Genomic DNA, 17,765 nt, shown 5'->3' on the forward strand with positions numbered 1-17,765 from the left:
CACTTTTCTCCTCACAGCACTACACGTAAAATCGTCGACTTCTAACCGTTTTTTGCGTTCTTTTTTTTTTTGCCAGTACGTGTTGAAAAGTTCAGACCAATTTTACTTTTTACTTTCCCCTCAGCCAAAATCCTTTTTACCGTTGATTCAGACACACCCGTCGCAGCACTTGTCGCTTCAGTAACATTGTATTTTAAATCGTACAGCAACTTCTTTTCTTTCAGTTGCATCGCAACGTTGTATACAATTTCACGTGCCTGTCCTCGCAAGGGTCGTCCTGGAATAAGGTTCAACTTAATTCCCGAGGTTGATGGGATAGGCTCGCTTGTTGTACTGTGTAATCCAGGTCCCGGCATGACGCGCTGACGCAATCCTCACGCAGCCGAGTGAAGCGCGGAACTGATCCCCTCCACTTCCCCTGGCGGCTATCACGTGACGGTAGTGTGCGTCATGCCACGAATTGGGGTCTGCGCAGGTTCACAAGTATCTTGCTGGGCTAGTTTTGTATTGTTTAAACAATTTTTTTCATTACTGTTTACCGAGACAGTAGCAAAAAAAAAAAATTTTGAATACTTATTGCATGTTTAAAGCGTCGCATATTGTTCATGTTTGTGGTTATGAATTCCCTGTAAACATCAAAAAAGGGTATTTATATCGCACAAATGGCTTCATCTGAGTAGTGAATGTTGGTGTATGACCTACTCATGAGGTATGCTTTGTTATTATTCGTAAGGTAGGCCTAATAAATATTCGTTATTTCAAAGTGTTAGTATTTGAGTTCGAATCAAATACAAATACATAGATTATTATTCTTTTTGAAAATCGATAATTTGAATATTCGCAGAGGTTTAATTATCAAAAAACATTGGTAAACGACAAACTCACATTAAGTGTGCCAAATCTAATATTTTTTACCAAGTTAATATTTATTATTTGAAAGTGTTAGTGTTTGAAGTTGAATCGAATATGAATAATAAACTATTAATATTCGAAAATTTGAATGTTCACACAGGCCTACCACATACCCATTCATTTACAGCAAATTTTAACAAGAATCTGGTACTTTTATTTACTCTTCCATTTGTTTACTTTTGCTTTTGAGTCACCAGTCGCAACATCTATAGTATCATAGATAAAGGATGCAAGTAAGCCACTACTGTATGAACATGGAGGTAGATTGATTGTAACTATCAATTTAAACATTGTTTCACTAACATGTTGATTGTCCATAGCATAACATTTCCATGTTGTTTTTAATGATTTCCAAGTCTATGACCAATGATAATTTTTTTCCTCGACACCTTAAATTATACGAAAATAACAAATAATTATTTCTTACATGATTGACATTTAAATAATTGGTATTTTAAATTGTGGACAGTAGTAAAATAACTTTAATTCATTATTTATGTGTTTCAAATGCTGAAGTAAGTGCTTGTTTACGACAGTGCCTGTGAATTATTTAATCCACTGTAAAGTTTTGAGTTTTGTTTGCTGTAAATGGTACATTTTGGATTGCGTGCATGTATGGACTGTAGTTAAAGCATTTTTGGTACATCTAAGGTTTTTCTGTTTTACATTCTCAGGAGTGCCACACCCAGATTTAAGGGGAAAAGCCTACAAAATTGCTTGTTCAATTTTGTTTTCTATATATTTTATCATAAAGAACTATAAATTAACAAACATCAGATAAATTCAACATGGTGGGTAAATACGAGCTTCAAATGCAGGAATGTTAATAAAAAAAATTATATTTTTAAAATTGGTAAAATACATCTTGTATTTTTCCAGCCTGACTCGGCGTGAGTGTTTGTGGATGGGCTGCACAGGTGACGTGGGACGGCCACACTTCCAGCGTGGAGGCGGCGACACGTGCGGCCCGCGCCAACATCACGCTCGAGGAGCAGATCCACCAGATACACAAGGTGAAGGGCCTGCTGCCCGACGAGGAGAAGGAGAAGATCGGGCCGAAGCCCGTCTCATCGTCCGGTGGGGAGCGGGCCTCCTCCGCTGCCCTCCCGCTGCCACCGGGCACCAAGGCCCCGCCCCCGGCACCCTCCAAGCCCCCTGTGCCCCCGCCGCCCCCGCCCAAGTCCCAGCCTCAGGCTCCGCCCCCGCCTCCACCCGCCCCCATGCCCATGGGCATGCCGCACATGCCGAGCCTGCCGCCGCACCCGCCCAGCCTCATGATGCTGCCACTGAGGCAGCCTCCGATGATGGGTGAGTGCCCTCGTGACTGGGCTGTAGCTTTGCAATTGGCAATCTATACTCATATCGTAAAGAGGAAATGTAAGTTTTTTTTGTACAGTACAGTTTGCACTGTTATAAAGCAACATTATTCTGGATGACGAAGGCTAGGTTTTATTTTTTTTTTTTTTTCCGTACAATATAGCAATGTTTTTAACTGCTGTCTTGGCTTACGCTGTTTAAATAGTTTCAGATGTCTTTATCTACTGCTATAAAGCCCATTACTGGATTTTATTTGTATAAATGTTAGTGCAATCAGTAATGGTAACCCTTAGATAATATTGCAATCAACTGTAAAACATTTCCATGAAAGTGTATTGATGATCGCTCAACTTGGTTGTTTACTTTTCAGTGTCAGCCAGAAATCCATTCCCCGTTGCCCCAGCACCCTCGATGTCAGGGTTCATGGGGCCTCCGGGTGGCCAGATGCAGCAGCCGCAGCCGCCTCCACCGGTGAGAAACGTTTGTAAAGCTCTACCCAAGACCTACTGGATCTACTCGAATCTAAGACACCATTAAATCTAAGTTATTTCCTCTTCCCTGTGATGTAGTACTTAGTTTCATGGAGAGAGAAAGGCTGCACTCCAATGAAACACACACTTAATTTATAGTAACAATAACATACCGTGTTTTATCGCATAATCGTCGCACATTTTATACCAAAATCAAGTTTGAAAAGTAGGGGTGGGACTTTTATACGGAAAAAATTTTTTTGTTATGTACAGTTATACATAAATACAAAACCCATTCATGGAAAGTACGTTTATTAAAAAAAAGTGGAGTAGATAAGAGCACGCAAATATTTATATTAATAAGTCATGCAACTAAAATCTTTCTTTAACTTTAAATAGAAAAACAAAATCTGTTACCCGAACGCAAGCCACGTGAATCTGTAACGTGAACTGACGCGTAACTATCGTCGTAGTACACACCACGAAAGAGTGTGGGCGGTCAAATGTAGTTAACTCGGCACTTGACAGAAAGCTTGTGTTGCATGAATCGGTGAGATATCGATACTCTACTACATGCGCGCACTCTATACGGCAAGGAACGTAACCAAACATGAATGATGCTAACTAGCACTGGCTACATTTTTATAAGCGGTACATTGCTGCGAAGCAGATGAACAGATAAAGGTTACAATTAGGGATGGGACGAATCCACATTTTGGTCGAATCCGAATCCTTGTTCGAATCCTCAGTGTTTGTCATCGAATCTCGAATCCCAGTCCCACACTAAACTTCACCACATGTTATTAAAAAAAATCACACATTTATTTTAAAAAATTACATAGGCCTATGTATTAAAAAAAATCACATGTGTATTTATAAAATTATAAAATAAGTGCATAGTGTATACACCTGATATAAAATAGAGACAAATAACTTCAAAAACCACACACGTAAGTTTGCATCTGTCTAATTCTCTGTTAAATTAATCCTTCCTATGTTTTCAATAAAATACGTTTGTATAACAGACACCATTTAAAAAAAGTTACATTTTTTTCTGCAATGTTATATTATTGAAAGTTGGAAATGATAGAGTAGTTATGCTAATTGACAAAATGCAGCGTAGTTTATCTTATGTTTGTGCCATTTCCGTTAACTTTATAATATAGTTTAGGTATACCTACAATTTTCTAGAGCTGGACGAACCTCAGTTCTCTGGTTTCGAACTGAGCCGAACCGAACCTCATACAGAAATAATTGTTTTCAATTAAAATGAACTAATGACCAGCATTTTGGTCTTTAACTGAGTGGTGAGAAAGAAAGGTTCTCCATCCATATGTAAAATTAAAACATTATATAGCTTAGCTTATATTTATACCAACTTTTAATTCGTGAAGAAGTTACATCTAAATTTCAAAAAGACTATATTCCTTTTTAAGTGTACACTAACCTTCATTAAAAAAAAATATTATAAAGATGACGAACATTCAGCATAAGGCCACATAACATATTTTTGTGGTAGACATAACCTAACATTTTTAATAAGTAAAACTTTTTAATAGGACATAAAAAAAAAAGACGAATGTGAATTAAGTTACCTATCCACATATTTTTGTGGTAGACATAACCTAACATTTTTAATAAGTAAAACTTTTTAATAGGACATCAAAAAAAGGCGAATGTGAATTAAGTTACCTATCTACATTACAAAACCAGCTGTCTGCAGTTGCTGTTTTCTTGGAAGAATGCTGCTCGTTAGAAGAAACTTTAGACGGTTTTTTTGGGGTGGTTCTGGGTCATCCGGGTCGTCATTATCTTTTCTCCATTTGTAAAACTTCAACGACGTTAGCCTGCTCATCGCAAATCACCTCAAGAACAATAGTATTGTAAACGTAACGTAAAAAGTGTGGTTATAGAAATTTGCGTCGGAAAAAAGAAAACACGAGAAATAATGATGGCTGCCGCGACTACGCTAGTCAACTTAGTACCGTACTGTAACATTTACTGGACCAGTACTTTTAATACACAAGATTATATTAATATTTTCATTACCTGACTGTTATGACCAAAAAGGCCAAAGAAAATAAATACATCCCAGTAATTTAAAATACGTAATTTACGTAATCATTTCCTACCGCATTTGTCTTGTGTTAACTTGATCACGTTAGTTTTGCCGAAATACGAGAGTTCTCGTACATGCGCTTTAGTTTAACGTATGGGGTCCGCAATCTTGGGTGATTTTACAACACTTCTCGTATACGCACTATAGCTAAAGGTATAATATACAATACCTTTGGCATTTGTACGATAGTTTATATTACGTAGTACGACAAATGCATACAAAATTCTCTTAAGTAATCAAAAAACAAAGCGCGCCCATATGAAAAGATGCTATGCGAGTTATGCAACGATTAATAATTTTATTTTTATTTTGTCTGCGCTTGAAACTGTTGAGGCGACGATTATGCGATAAAAGTCGGAATATTACAAGTAATAGAATTTTGTTGAGCTGTTTTGTGAATGGTCTCAAATGGGGGTTAGAAAATTAGAAAAACGTATATTTTTTTTAAAACGAACGTTCGGTTTTTCGAATATATTTTAAGAAGTTTCGAACCGAACCGAACGTAAGGGTTCGGTTCGGTTCGAAATTTTCAAACTTCGCCCAGCACTACAATTTTCAATTACTACCTAAAACTCTTAAAAACCCACCTCGAATCCCACCTCGGATCCTACGAATCCTCGAATCCATAGGATTCGGTATATTCGACGAATCCAAGATTCGAAAATCCCATCCCTAGTTACAATGTTTAAAAACGTCTTTAAAAGAAAGTTTACATGTCACACAACTTTGTACTTCCGTTAATTAATTAAGTGGTAATGTCCGAATAAATATTAGATTTCTGCTTTTAAATACATCATTTTATATGGAAAAGATACCTACACAAAGCGCTCGGAATCTAATAGCAGGACCAAAAACATCATATGACGCCCTAAAATATGGGTGCGATGAGGCATAAAGAAAAAAAAACTTTTATCAGGAAATATCAATTTAGCACTTGTCAGTGTTTAAACCTTTTAACAATGAACTCATCAAGCAATTTAAAAAAAATTAATGTTAAAACCCCTGATGAATGCACCCAATGCTCGAATTTGCTTAATTAAACCAACTATTTTTCAACTTCTTCATGCTTCCAGCTTCTATTTTCTTTTTCTTTAAAGACACACTGCCATAATTCTGTAAAATTGTCTCACAATTTGTGATAATGATGTTTAGAGTAGGAATGCCTAGTTCCAATTCCGTCGCTACTTGAAAATGTGTAACTTAGGGATTCATACCCACAAATAAAATAAATTAAACTCGTTATCAGCAAAAGAAAACACTTTTTTTCGCCATCATGGAATAGTTAGCAAACTTAAATATTGTAAGACTACTTAAGTAGATCTGCAAAAAACACCAAAATAACAAGGAATGGAAGAATTTTTTTTGAAAACAAGGTTTTCAACAAACACGTAACTGCAAACATTATGTACCTTCAATATATCCATTACACAGCATTAGCCAGCACTAATGTGTAGCGCTAGTGTTCTGGCACACTTACATTTTGTTTTTGCATACAATCTTATTTGAACAACCTACATCTATGGTATAACAGTGATTGTAAACAAAAATGTACGTAAATTGTAAAGTACATAAACCTTTTCACGAGTTAAACTTCACAGATTGTATAAGTGTTGGAATAGTTAGGCTTTAAAACTTTTTTTACATTTATGAATTTCAGAAAGAAAATGTTATAAGCAGGAAATGCATCATTCGTAAAAAGTTATATGCAGGAAATAAATGTGTTGTTCTTGTGGAGAAAATTTAGGACTTAAAAAGTATAATTTTATAAGCAGGAAAACATTATAATCAGGAATACTATAAATGGTTCTAGTGTATATAGGCAGGAAAATGTTATAAGCCGGAACTACATTTTTTAATACTCCGATTGTATAATATTAATTTCATAGGAAAGCCAAAAAGGTTGTTAAACAACATTATTGATATTTATTTTTATTAAATTAGTTTTTTTTTTTTTTTTTAAACATTTACGTACTTTCACTTTATTTCCAATAGCCATGATACAAGTAAACTCACGATAAATTAAGTACTGCTTAAAGATATTTGCTTCTAGTGGATTATAAATGACTAATGTATTCTTTAAAACCAAATTATGTTCTTACTAATCCTCATAATAATACAAGAGTAATTGCAAGAAAAATGAATAATTATTTTTAAAATTTATAGCTTATTTTACAATGTTATATATACAGGGAATATTCAAACATGAAATGTTTTACATTTGAGATAGATGCTTTTTTTGTATAATGAATATGCAGGGACTAAAATAATGTTTACAAGCAGGAAACTAAGTGCATGATCGTAATTTTATAATGTATGCAGTATATAATATCTTTATTAATATTGTTAGACAACTCAAACATGACTATAGAGAATTATAACTTTGAAGAATTAATAAATATAGCATATAAAATTTATCCTGGAAGCAAAAAAAATGGCAGTCTTAGCATAAGTATATTACTTTTAAAGCCTTAAATTGACTTAGTAAATGTTCACAAAGTCACGAAACTGAAGACTGGTCAAGTCAAGAGAGACCTAACATATACTGTAATGGTGCTAGAAGTCACAAAACATTTATTTTCTGTTTATAGTTGTACATCAAATATAAATTGCAGATGACTGTCTACATAAAAAATTCTGTGTGATATAAAAAAATGTTGTTAGAAAATTTTATTAAAAGGTCCTGAAAAAGTCTTGAAATTGGTTACAAAATATTTTTACACAGCTAGACACCTTGGTAGTTGTTTTCTATTGAAAGAATGTTTTTTCGCAGGGCCCCATGAAGCATCATTCTGACATGTCTGATGACGAACCGCCCAATAAAAAACTTCGCACTGAAGAAACTTTGATTCCTGAGGAACAGTTCCTTGCCAAATACAAGGTGAGTAATCATCTTTTTTATTTTTTGTTTTTTAATATTGTGTCTAGACATTTACCTTATGAAGTAATGCACAGTCAAATCTCATTTAAAACATACCTATAAAAAACACTGTTTTGGTTTGTAATAATGAAACTAGAGCTATACTGAACTAATACTAAATTTAAAAATAATTAATGTTGTAGGGTCCTGAAAATATATAGTATGTACATAAGGGGGAACTATCTTAAATTATTTTGCTGGAGAAGCTGCAGTGTATTATATATTTATACCTAGTTACTGCTTACTTTTCCTTAATTACTTTACTTGACACAAAAATTATGTTTTTCTAGTGGATAAAATTTTTCTTTCCCGGCAAACGTCTGAAAAAATGTGAAAAATAATACTGTTTTAACTAGTGATGGGTCTAATCCTAATTTTCTTGAACCCGAATCTTAAAGAGCGCTTCGAATCCACCCTTCGAATCCAAATCTACGTTTCAAAAGTCAAAAATGAAATAGTGTATAAAATAATTATTTTATCAAACATAATATGCTTCCTTATAGCACTTGTTTGTGTCAGATTGTTAGCTACATTTTAAATTGGTAATTCCTAATTTTTTTACAGTATTTGAAATTTTGATAATGTATACCAACCAGCCCATTTTACAATATCATGATTACTATATGTATTTATACCTAACTTATCCATTTGATAAAATGAAAACTACATGAAGTATCACAATGCCATCTTGCAAATTGATTTGAAAGAATGCCAGGGATATTAGAAAAAAATCTTTTTAAGGTCCCGCCCCCCCCCATGCCTGCTCAAAACAAGTATTTTCGTCAGATTATGAATTTTTGTTAATAAAATAAAACCAGTTTTAGGTTTTAGAAACTATCTAAAAAAAAATACATATAATCATCTCCATAATTTTCTTAAATTTAACCCAAAAATTAAAATAACTTGATGTTGAATCATTAAAACACATGTTAGGTACTAAATGAAGCAGTATCTCAACTCTATCTTATGGCATAAACAGGATAGAATCTACACAATCTGTACATACTAGATGATGTAATAACTAAAGTAAATAAAAACATGGAGACGGGGCTAAACGTACGTTCAACACATAACATGTCTTCACATTATTTTCTATTCAATTATTTCTTGGCCTAACCTATAAGGTTTCTAAAAGTTTAAGTGTAAACAAATGAGATGATTGGTTAGTACAGTAATATTTTCAATTTTGTTAGGACGTTTACCAGGAAATTACGTTTTATTCCATTAAAAAACATAATTTTTGGGTTACATCAAGTAATGAAAAAACTATACGTAAAACCAGGTATAATTGTATAAATATAAAAAGTATTGCAGTTCTTCCTGTAAAAGAAGGCATTTTTTTTATCCACTACATAACCAAAGATATGAAAATACAATACATACAAAAACAGCACTAAGAGCAACTTATTGTGTTGGTAGTGTTCATAAATAATATCTATGGGTTCTGTAGTCATAAATACATTTGAGATAATTATAGCAAAATACTTTATTGAAATTTGTTTGTTGTGTTATGGTCTATGACATTCTGCATGACATTTTCAGAAATGGCATCACAAAACAACTCGCATAAACAGCTATTTTCTGCGCCAAACTTTGTTTATCAAAAAAAAAAAAGAGAGAGAGAGAGAGAGAGAGAGAGAAATTTGGGGAAAAACTTTAAACATCAGAATGTTGTCGTTTTCCACTAATTTGGCAATTCACAGTATTTTTGGGATCCCTAAATATGGAAATCTGTATATTTATATTCTTTTATAGGTGAGTGAGTACATGATATGTATTTAAATTACTTAATATATATATATATATATATATATATATATATATATATATATATATATATATATATATATATATATATATATATATATATATATATATATATATATATATATATATATAAAAATATTGCAGGGAACAGTATTAGGGAAGTACAATCCTAAACATAAATAAGCCTAGTAAATTTAACCAGTGTTGAATATTTTAATTTTACTTTTTTTTTCTGCAATATTTTTCCTCAAATCCTGTCTCTTTTTCCTTGAATCCAGAATCTTTCGAATACTGGAGATTCTGTGGGATTCCAGGATTTGACTGCCCCATCCCTAGTTTTAATTAAGTTTTAATTTTAAGTATTTTAACCTATCTTATCATTTGTTTACACTTAACGTTTTAAAAATTTATAGTTTAGGCCAATAAATAATTGTTGTAAAGACATGTTACAATGTGTTCAACGTATGTTTAGTCTAGGGATGTGCGAAAGTGACTTTATCCACACGAAATGAAAGTGAAAGAAAATTTATCAAGTTTCGCGAAAGTGAAACGAAAATGAATTTTTCTATGAGATAAATATATTCTTAACGAAAGTTAAGCGAAATTTTTTAATTAACAAAGAAAAAAAGTGCCCCAAAATTTGCTCTTCAGTAATAAATTCTATTACATAAATCATTTTAATACCTTTTGATGTATATATAAATATTACTATTTAATAAATTCAACATCTGCCCTAGACCACACAACACAGCCCCATGTCACTCGTAAATTTCAAGAATCAATCCAGATCTTTCAGCGCACAGACTATTTCCTTTACAGTCGTAATGTCGCAGTCTATGATAATATATTTATCACGTGCATGGTACTGATGAAAAAATACGTGAATACATCGGAACGGCCGCCATCTTGCACCACTGTCACACATGGCTAGCTCAGGAAGCTGTAAACTAGGCAATGGACATGGTCAAAACAAAACATAACAAATGGTTGCTGCCAAGTGGTCATTACATGCAGTGACTTGTTGACCTTTTTGTCTAATTGGCTGTATATTATGAGGATTTTATATGCCAGTCAGAGTATGTAAAATTTAAATAAAGCAGACAACAATATTTTTGTTTGGCTGTGCGTGAATAAAAGTAGGTACGTTCTTTGTTTATGTGTATACGGTAAATACTAAATAGTGTACTAACAGTTCTGGAATGTATGTTTTACGAATATAGTACCTACACTACTGTTTGAAAGCAAATGAATCAGGTAATTTTTCAAATATTGCATGATTTTGTTTTGATACCTAGGCCTACTGTAATCACGGTTGAATTTTGTTTACTTTATCTGCCATGTTTGTTCAAATTATGATTTTACCGTATTTTCATTAACGTGAGTTTTTTTCATCACCACGTAAATTAATCTTAATGGAAATCTTTTTTCTAATTAATGTCTTTATATGATTTGCATATGTTATTACATTATTAGTAATAACAAGCAAATCATATAAGGACATTACAGTAGAATCTCAGTGCTAAGTACTTACAGGTACCTCAAGTTTTTGTACTTAGCACTGAAACATGCATACATATCTTTACAAAGAGAAAAAAATATATAAAAAAATAGCTACAGGAGAGCCGCAATGCCATATGTATTCGCAACTGCGACTTGCTTTTTTCCCCGTGTCTAGTTCTCTGAGTATATCCACTTTTTCCTTAAGCGTGAATTGCTTTCGTTTCTTTTTATCTCCAGGATCATTCATATTGTAGCACAAATACAATGCGGTGTTTAAATAACGTAACCTGAAAATAAACTCAACAATAACAATAAACAATCCCGGCACAGACATCAAACAGTATTTTTAGCGTAGCGTAACACTTTTGTCTAAATAATTAATACTTCTCTCAAACCTCCGTCTTTCGATGTATCGAATGGTGTTGTGTTGCCCACGTCGCATACTACGTACGGTATAATCTATGGTTGTGCGCGCAACTGTTTGTTAACTTTGTTTTGAGAATTTAGAGGTTAGAAAATACGTTGCGTTGGTATTTGTGTATCTTTGTTCTACTACATTAATCATTTAGCTGGAAATTTATTTTCCAGTTTAAGTAAATTTTGGTGTAGTAATGCCACGCTACTAGTAGAATTTATACGTTATAGTGAAAATGATACTTTAAACTGAAACCGTTTTGCATGGCGAAGATACGATTTTTGGCGGGGACTTAAAAAAAATTCGTAAAGTGAAATATACTTTATAATAAGGAACGTTATTGTACCGGTAATATACTGTACATTTTTATTAAATTACGATTTCTTTTTCAACTAGAACAAACGAACTTCGGTAAGCTATTGAACTTTCGTTTGGCTCGAAATATTTCGCTAAAAACGAACTTCGACAGATGAAATTCTTACCGAAATCGAAAATGAAAGTAGCAGAACAACCCAGATTACAGCCTTTCTCATGCAATACAGTAATAATCTTTTGTTATAAATTATTTGTCAAATTTCAGGTTAGATGTAAAGTTTTTTCCTTTTGAAAGTTAATGTAAATGTAATTCTCCTGGTTTATTGTTTTTATTTTTAAAATTAATAAGTTTATTTTTCTAGTAAATTTTTTGCTGGCTCCTTTGTGTGGGAAGGCGTGCTGACGTAATTCTCCTTCGTTTTTCCACGACCAAGGCTTTGTTTCACACGCTAGGCGTGTGAGTTACGGTCACACGATTGTGAGAAAGAGACAAAATCGCTGCGTCGTGGGAACAGAAGTAAGCATTTCGTGGAAGCCTCTGTTACCATGCGCCGTGATTGGCTGAAAATTACGTCAGCAAGCCCAGGAAACTGCCCGCACGAAGGGAAGGAAGGCTGTAAAATTAGTCACTGTCTGAGCACTGTGCCGAGAGGTCGTGGTTGGGCGATGGCTAGGGATGCAACATCGCTCTTAAAAACATCGATGTCACGAACATCGATGTTCAAACGAAAAAGCATCGATGTCAAAAAACATTGTTCTGACAACCGATACATCGATGTTTTAACCGATGTTTTTAAATATCAGGAAAAACATGCCAAAATGATTTAAATTATAGTATGTAGCCAAAAACCATACCTACTACAGGTTCCTGACCTAATATCCACAAGATAGATGTGAAAGTTGAGCGGTGACCGTAACATTATATAGCGGAGAAATGAAGATAAAGGTGTACTGCACTGCCCTTAAGTGGTTTCAAGATTCAGTATCATGCCTAAAAATTACTCCGAAAACACGCCTATAAGCCATTTTCACTCTACTAAAAACACAGTTAAAAAACTTAATCCGAATTCAAAAGTACCTTTCGGCATTCAGCGAACACTTAATGCTTTTCGTAAACAGACCCCACTCTGATATCCTGAAGTTCTGCGCACCGTATGTGTGCCCGGGCAGACTGCAGCCTTAAGACACAGGCTTACTTAAAATAAAATTACTTGTTTTTAATGTTTTTATATATTTCATGAATATATTGTAAATAGTACAGATTATGAGAGATCTATCTATCCAAAAACCATTGCGATACGACATTTAGTTTTGTAGAAACTTTTTATTTTATTTTCGATACTTATAAAACTTACATTTTTAAGTATAAATAAATGTTGTAAATGCTAAACCATTTTGATTGGTAACCTTATAATTTTTTCCCCAGTATTTTAATATGTCTATAATCATTAAAAAATAACTATTTTTTACACAATTTATTTTTAATTGAAAAAAATATGGAGAAAGCATGAAGTGTATGTGCAGGTTTAAAATGTAACATTAATTTTCTTGATAGAGCTAGCGAGACCGTATTGGTACCAATCAATATCTTGTATGTACAACAAGCTAAGAAATTGTTCATAAAGTCTCGCTGCTTTTTCCTTATATTTTTCAAAATTTAAATGAAAATTCTTATATAAACAAATTTTTTTAACGGTATTTATTTTTTCCAAATGATTTTACACATCTTAAAGTACAGGAAAAAATTTGATACTGAAATCAACCGAATAGTTCAGTATTTACAACATTTTTTATACCTATTTAAAAATGTAGGTTTTTATAGTAAGTACTAGCTGACCCGGCAAACGTTGTTTTGCCATATAAATTAATTCTAAGGAATTTCTAGTGTAGAAAAAAAAACTAACTTATTGTAAGTGTGTAAGGATGTGGTATATGAGGATGTGGTGAAAGAGGCATGGAGCGCTGTGAACGATGAGGGAATATAAAAATAATTAAACACCAAAAATTAGTTTTTATAATTTATTTTAATTTATTATTTAAATTATACATCATTAATTAATTACGATAGTAACAGTAACAATCAATATCAATCTCTTAATGCTATAGCATGAACAATATTTTTTGCTAGCCCATCTTTAGCTAACAAACAAACTGGATGGTTTACCCACTCGAGAGCATGCACGTATAATTGTCCGTGAGTAAAACATGTTGTGCTAAAACCTAAGCCAAAAATAGAAATCGTTTGGCCTTGGGACTTATTGATAGTCATTTCAAATGCAAATCTAATCAGAAACTGAACACGTTTAAATTTAATTTGCACATCTGTAGGTATAACAGGGATTCGTGGTATTAATATATTTTCACCTCGGAACTTGCCATTTTAAATGCTGGCTTCGATAACGTTTTTCATTAATTTTTTAATGTCTAATCGTGTACCGTTGTACAGCCGTAGTGGGTTCAAGTTACGAAGTAAAATGATCGGAGATCCAACCTTCAATTGTAAATTATCGGTGGCATGCCTGGCAAATCCGGTGAGTTCAAAAACTCTGTTGGAAAATTTACAGCTTCATTGGTATCGCAAACTGTATCAATAGATTTGTATGATACCAAGTTACCTGGCAACAAATGTTGTATCTTTAGATTTAAATCATCAACGTCCACATTTTTTACCGCTAAAATTGCTCTTTCTGCAGGCCACTCATGATTTATGTACTGTGTGTGTACATCGGGAAATATTTGTTAAATGAGAGCATCTTGCGAATAAATAATTGTGCAGAAATCGGTCGGTAATTTTACGCATCCAGTTTCATCTATAGTAACTTTTCCATCGCCGATATCTAAGAGTTGTTTTGAGAATGTTTCAGCGGATGGATCTTGAAGCATTTTAACGCGCATATTTACTTTCAGCTGTAGTTTTTCAACATTACGCCACAATGGTGATGATTTTAAGCAAGTGTTGATCTCATCAGCGTATGTTGAGCGTGGAATGACGGGAAGTGTTTGTCTGAAATCACCTGAAAGGACTAACAGAGTGCCGCCAAATAGTTTGTCGTTGTTTTTAATATCTTTCAATGTCCTGTTCAACGCCTCAAGCGAATGTTTGTGTGCCATAGTAAATTCATCCCAGATGATAATTTTACATTGTTTCAGCACTGTAGCCATGGACGATTGTTTTTTTATGTTGCACACTGCGTCAGGGTTATTTTGAATATTTAGTGGCAGCTTAAATACTGAATGAGCTGTTCTGCCTCCATCCAATAAAATAGGAATAAATAATTATTATAGTCCAGCAAATTAATATAAATTTACTTGAGAATATAGTTAATATGAGAGTTACACTGAGATAGTAAAATTATAATTGTAAACGTTACTACTACGCTTGATGCATAAACAATAATAATGGCCGAAAACTGTGGAGGGAGTGAGAGTGGCTTATTGTGTGAGAGAAACAGGAGACAGGCTTCGGTCTCATCCCTACTCCGTGCTGTTTACGGGGTGAGAAGTGACACGGATGGGGAAGGTTGATCAAGTGTTAATTGATCAGCTATCGACCGGGGTTGAAAAATATAAAATTATATTAAAAATTAGGGGTTGGTGATAGAAGGGTGAAAATTTAGTGTTGTGTGTATTTTTTAATGCTACATTATAAAAAAATTAAAATTTTGTTCAAAAAAATTAGAAGTGGACAACCCTTATCACTTAGGGGTATGAAAAATAGATAGTAGCCGATTCTCAGACCTACTGAATAAGCATACAAAATTTCATAAAAATCGGTCAAGCCGTTTCGGAGGAGTATGGTAACTAACACTGTGACACGAGAATTTTATATATAAGATAGACAGTTAAAAAAATTGTATCTTAAAAACTAAATGTTGTATCATATTTTTTTTATATATAAACAATAAAAATTCCTGAAATGATAGCCAAAATATTACTTAAAAAATAGGGTAATTTTAATGATGGACGATGTCGATGTTTTTGGACTTTTTCGTCAATGCATCGGCGATGTATCGCTCTTCAAAACATCGATGTTAACATCGATGTTTCATGAACGATACATCGATGTTTTGAAAACATCGATGTATCGTGTGCATCCCTAGCGATGGCTCGCATCATTTAACAATGTTATATTGAACTACAACTTTGTCCAGGCGATGCCTGAGAACCTTTTTTTTTCTCTCTTTCGTACATTTTAATTAATTTGAATTTTTTTGTCCAGCCGTTGCTGCCCGGAACTTATCTAAGCAATATAATGTAATTTGTAATAAGTCTACATGTTTTTCTCTTTTATGGAGGTACCGTTTAATTTTTTGTTGTGTGCTCTATTGTACGGAATATAGTGTGATTTTTACAAAAATAAATAAAAAATAAAAAAAGTAATACATCGAACATTGTTTATAAATTTCTTCTTTCTTTGTGACCTGCAACCTGTAGGTTCCACTAATCACCTAATTTGATCTAGCTGGAGGTGGTGAGTGGTAACAATCTGGCAACGTAAATTTAACACAGTAATTCACTCATTACATTCACTTTATCAGTTAAAGTATTTTATGGAGAGGAGAGTCTGGCAGGTCGATAAAAACAGATTAGAACTGACAGCATACTGATAAGGATAAATGTGTGTCTGTAAATGTCCAAACACCGCGTGGGTACCGCGTGGATGTTAAAGTTGACAGTTTTCAGATCAGAGGGTATTAACATGACATGCCAGCTCTGTGATGAGTTTCGTTCAGAACGGAGTGACGAAGGAAAAACCTGGTATAGATCTCGTAGAAAACAAAGAGGTCACACTGAGAGGGGGAAAAACTTCACCTCATACACTGGACATAAAAAGAGAGGAAAATTCTAGGCAGCTACTGTGTTATTACACTTTAGTTTAAACAAGCCAAAAAAATATAATCCATAATGTTAATGTATGTTACTATAAAAAATTTCTTTTATATGGTGAAAGATTCAAACAAACAAGTTTTAAATGTTTTTTAGACCTACATCATATTTAACTATAGATTAAAACTGTACATTCTTTTTAAACCCACCCTCTTGAAGTTTCTTCACACGTACTGCAATTGCCTTACATATTCACTTTGCACTGTTGATTAAATTTTCCTTTCAAAATTTGAATATTTTAACAAAATTTTACCTATAGCAATTGTAGCTGACTTAACCTAACCAACCTTTCACTTTATTATTATTTATCTGATTTCCCAGAAGCCACTCACTATACATTTCCTTTTTCTTTCAATATGTATTTGTTATATGTGGGGAAAAATTTTAGTGAGATTCTAATTTTTAATATACAAATTTGATTTTCATATTTGAAAATAATTCAATATTTGTATTTGTATTAGATTCAAACTACAAAACTGATATTCACACAGGCTTAATGATTAAACGTGAGATATTTTAGTTTGTTGGTTGAATTAATGAAAGTTATAGAGATGATCTTATGTATAATTTTTGAGATAGTTTTTGGAAACCAAAACTGTTTTTATGAAATAAACATAATTGGTAATTCTAAATAAAATCCTTTGTTCTGGGCTTAAAAAGGTTTCCTTAATTTACTGGAATTTTTTTTTCCAATCATTTTGTAAAAGGGTATTGTGGTACTTCAAATATATATATATATATTTTTTTTTCAAATTGTTAAGTTATTTTTTAATCGAACACATGTTGATATAGATTAGCTACATTTAAAAAACTGTGAAATCATTAGGAATTACCAAGTTAAAGATTAGCTAACAACTTCACTAACCAACAAGTGCTATGAAAAATCTTTTTATGTTAAATAACATTTTTTTTTCTTGTTCATTATTTCATTTTTTACCCTTGAAACCTAGAATCAGATTTGAGAAGTGGGTTTGAGGTAATCTTTAAATATTGAATTTGAGATTTGGTTTCGAGGAAATTAGAATTTGACCCATCACAATCTTTGATGTATTATGAATAACCCTGTGATATAAAAAAGTTGTAAGAAAATTTTCCTAATATTGTCCTGGAAAAGTCCTAAAATTGTTTCACCTGGTATTTTTAGAC

The 17,765-nt window shown here is 33.0% G+C and overlaps 1 protein-coding gene across 1 annotated transcript in view; it reads left to right on the top strand.

Annotated features, from left to right (window-relative positions):
- LOC134527684 (splicing factor 3A subunit 1) overlaps nucleotides 1–17,765 on the top strand; it is a 150,527-nt gene that overhangs the window by 115,164 nt on the left and 17,598 nt on the right. Inside the window, exons 11-13 of the mRNA XM_063360589.1 lie at nucleotides 1,830–2,220; nucleotides 2,600–2,700; nucleotides 7,589–7,696. Of these exons, the coding sequence (XP_063216659.1) occupies nucleotides 1,830–2,220; nucleotides 2,600–2,700; nucleotides 7,589–7,696 (600 nt within the window). The remainder of the gene's footprint in view (nucleotides 1–1,829; nucleotides 2,221–2,599; nucleotides 2,701–7,588; nucleotides 7,697–17,765) is intronic.

Source organism: Bacillus rossius, chromosome 1 (genome assembly GCF_032445375.1).
Source record: "Bacillus rossius redtenbacheri isolate Brsri chromosome 1, Brsri_v3, whole genome shotgun sequence".
Taxonomy (NCBI): Eukaryota; Metazoa; Arthropoda; class Insecta; order Phasmatodea; family Bacillidae; genus Bacillus; species Bacillus rossius.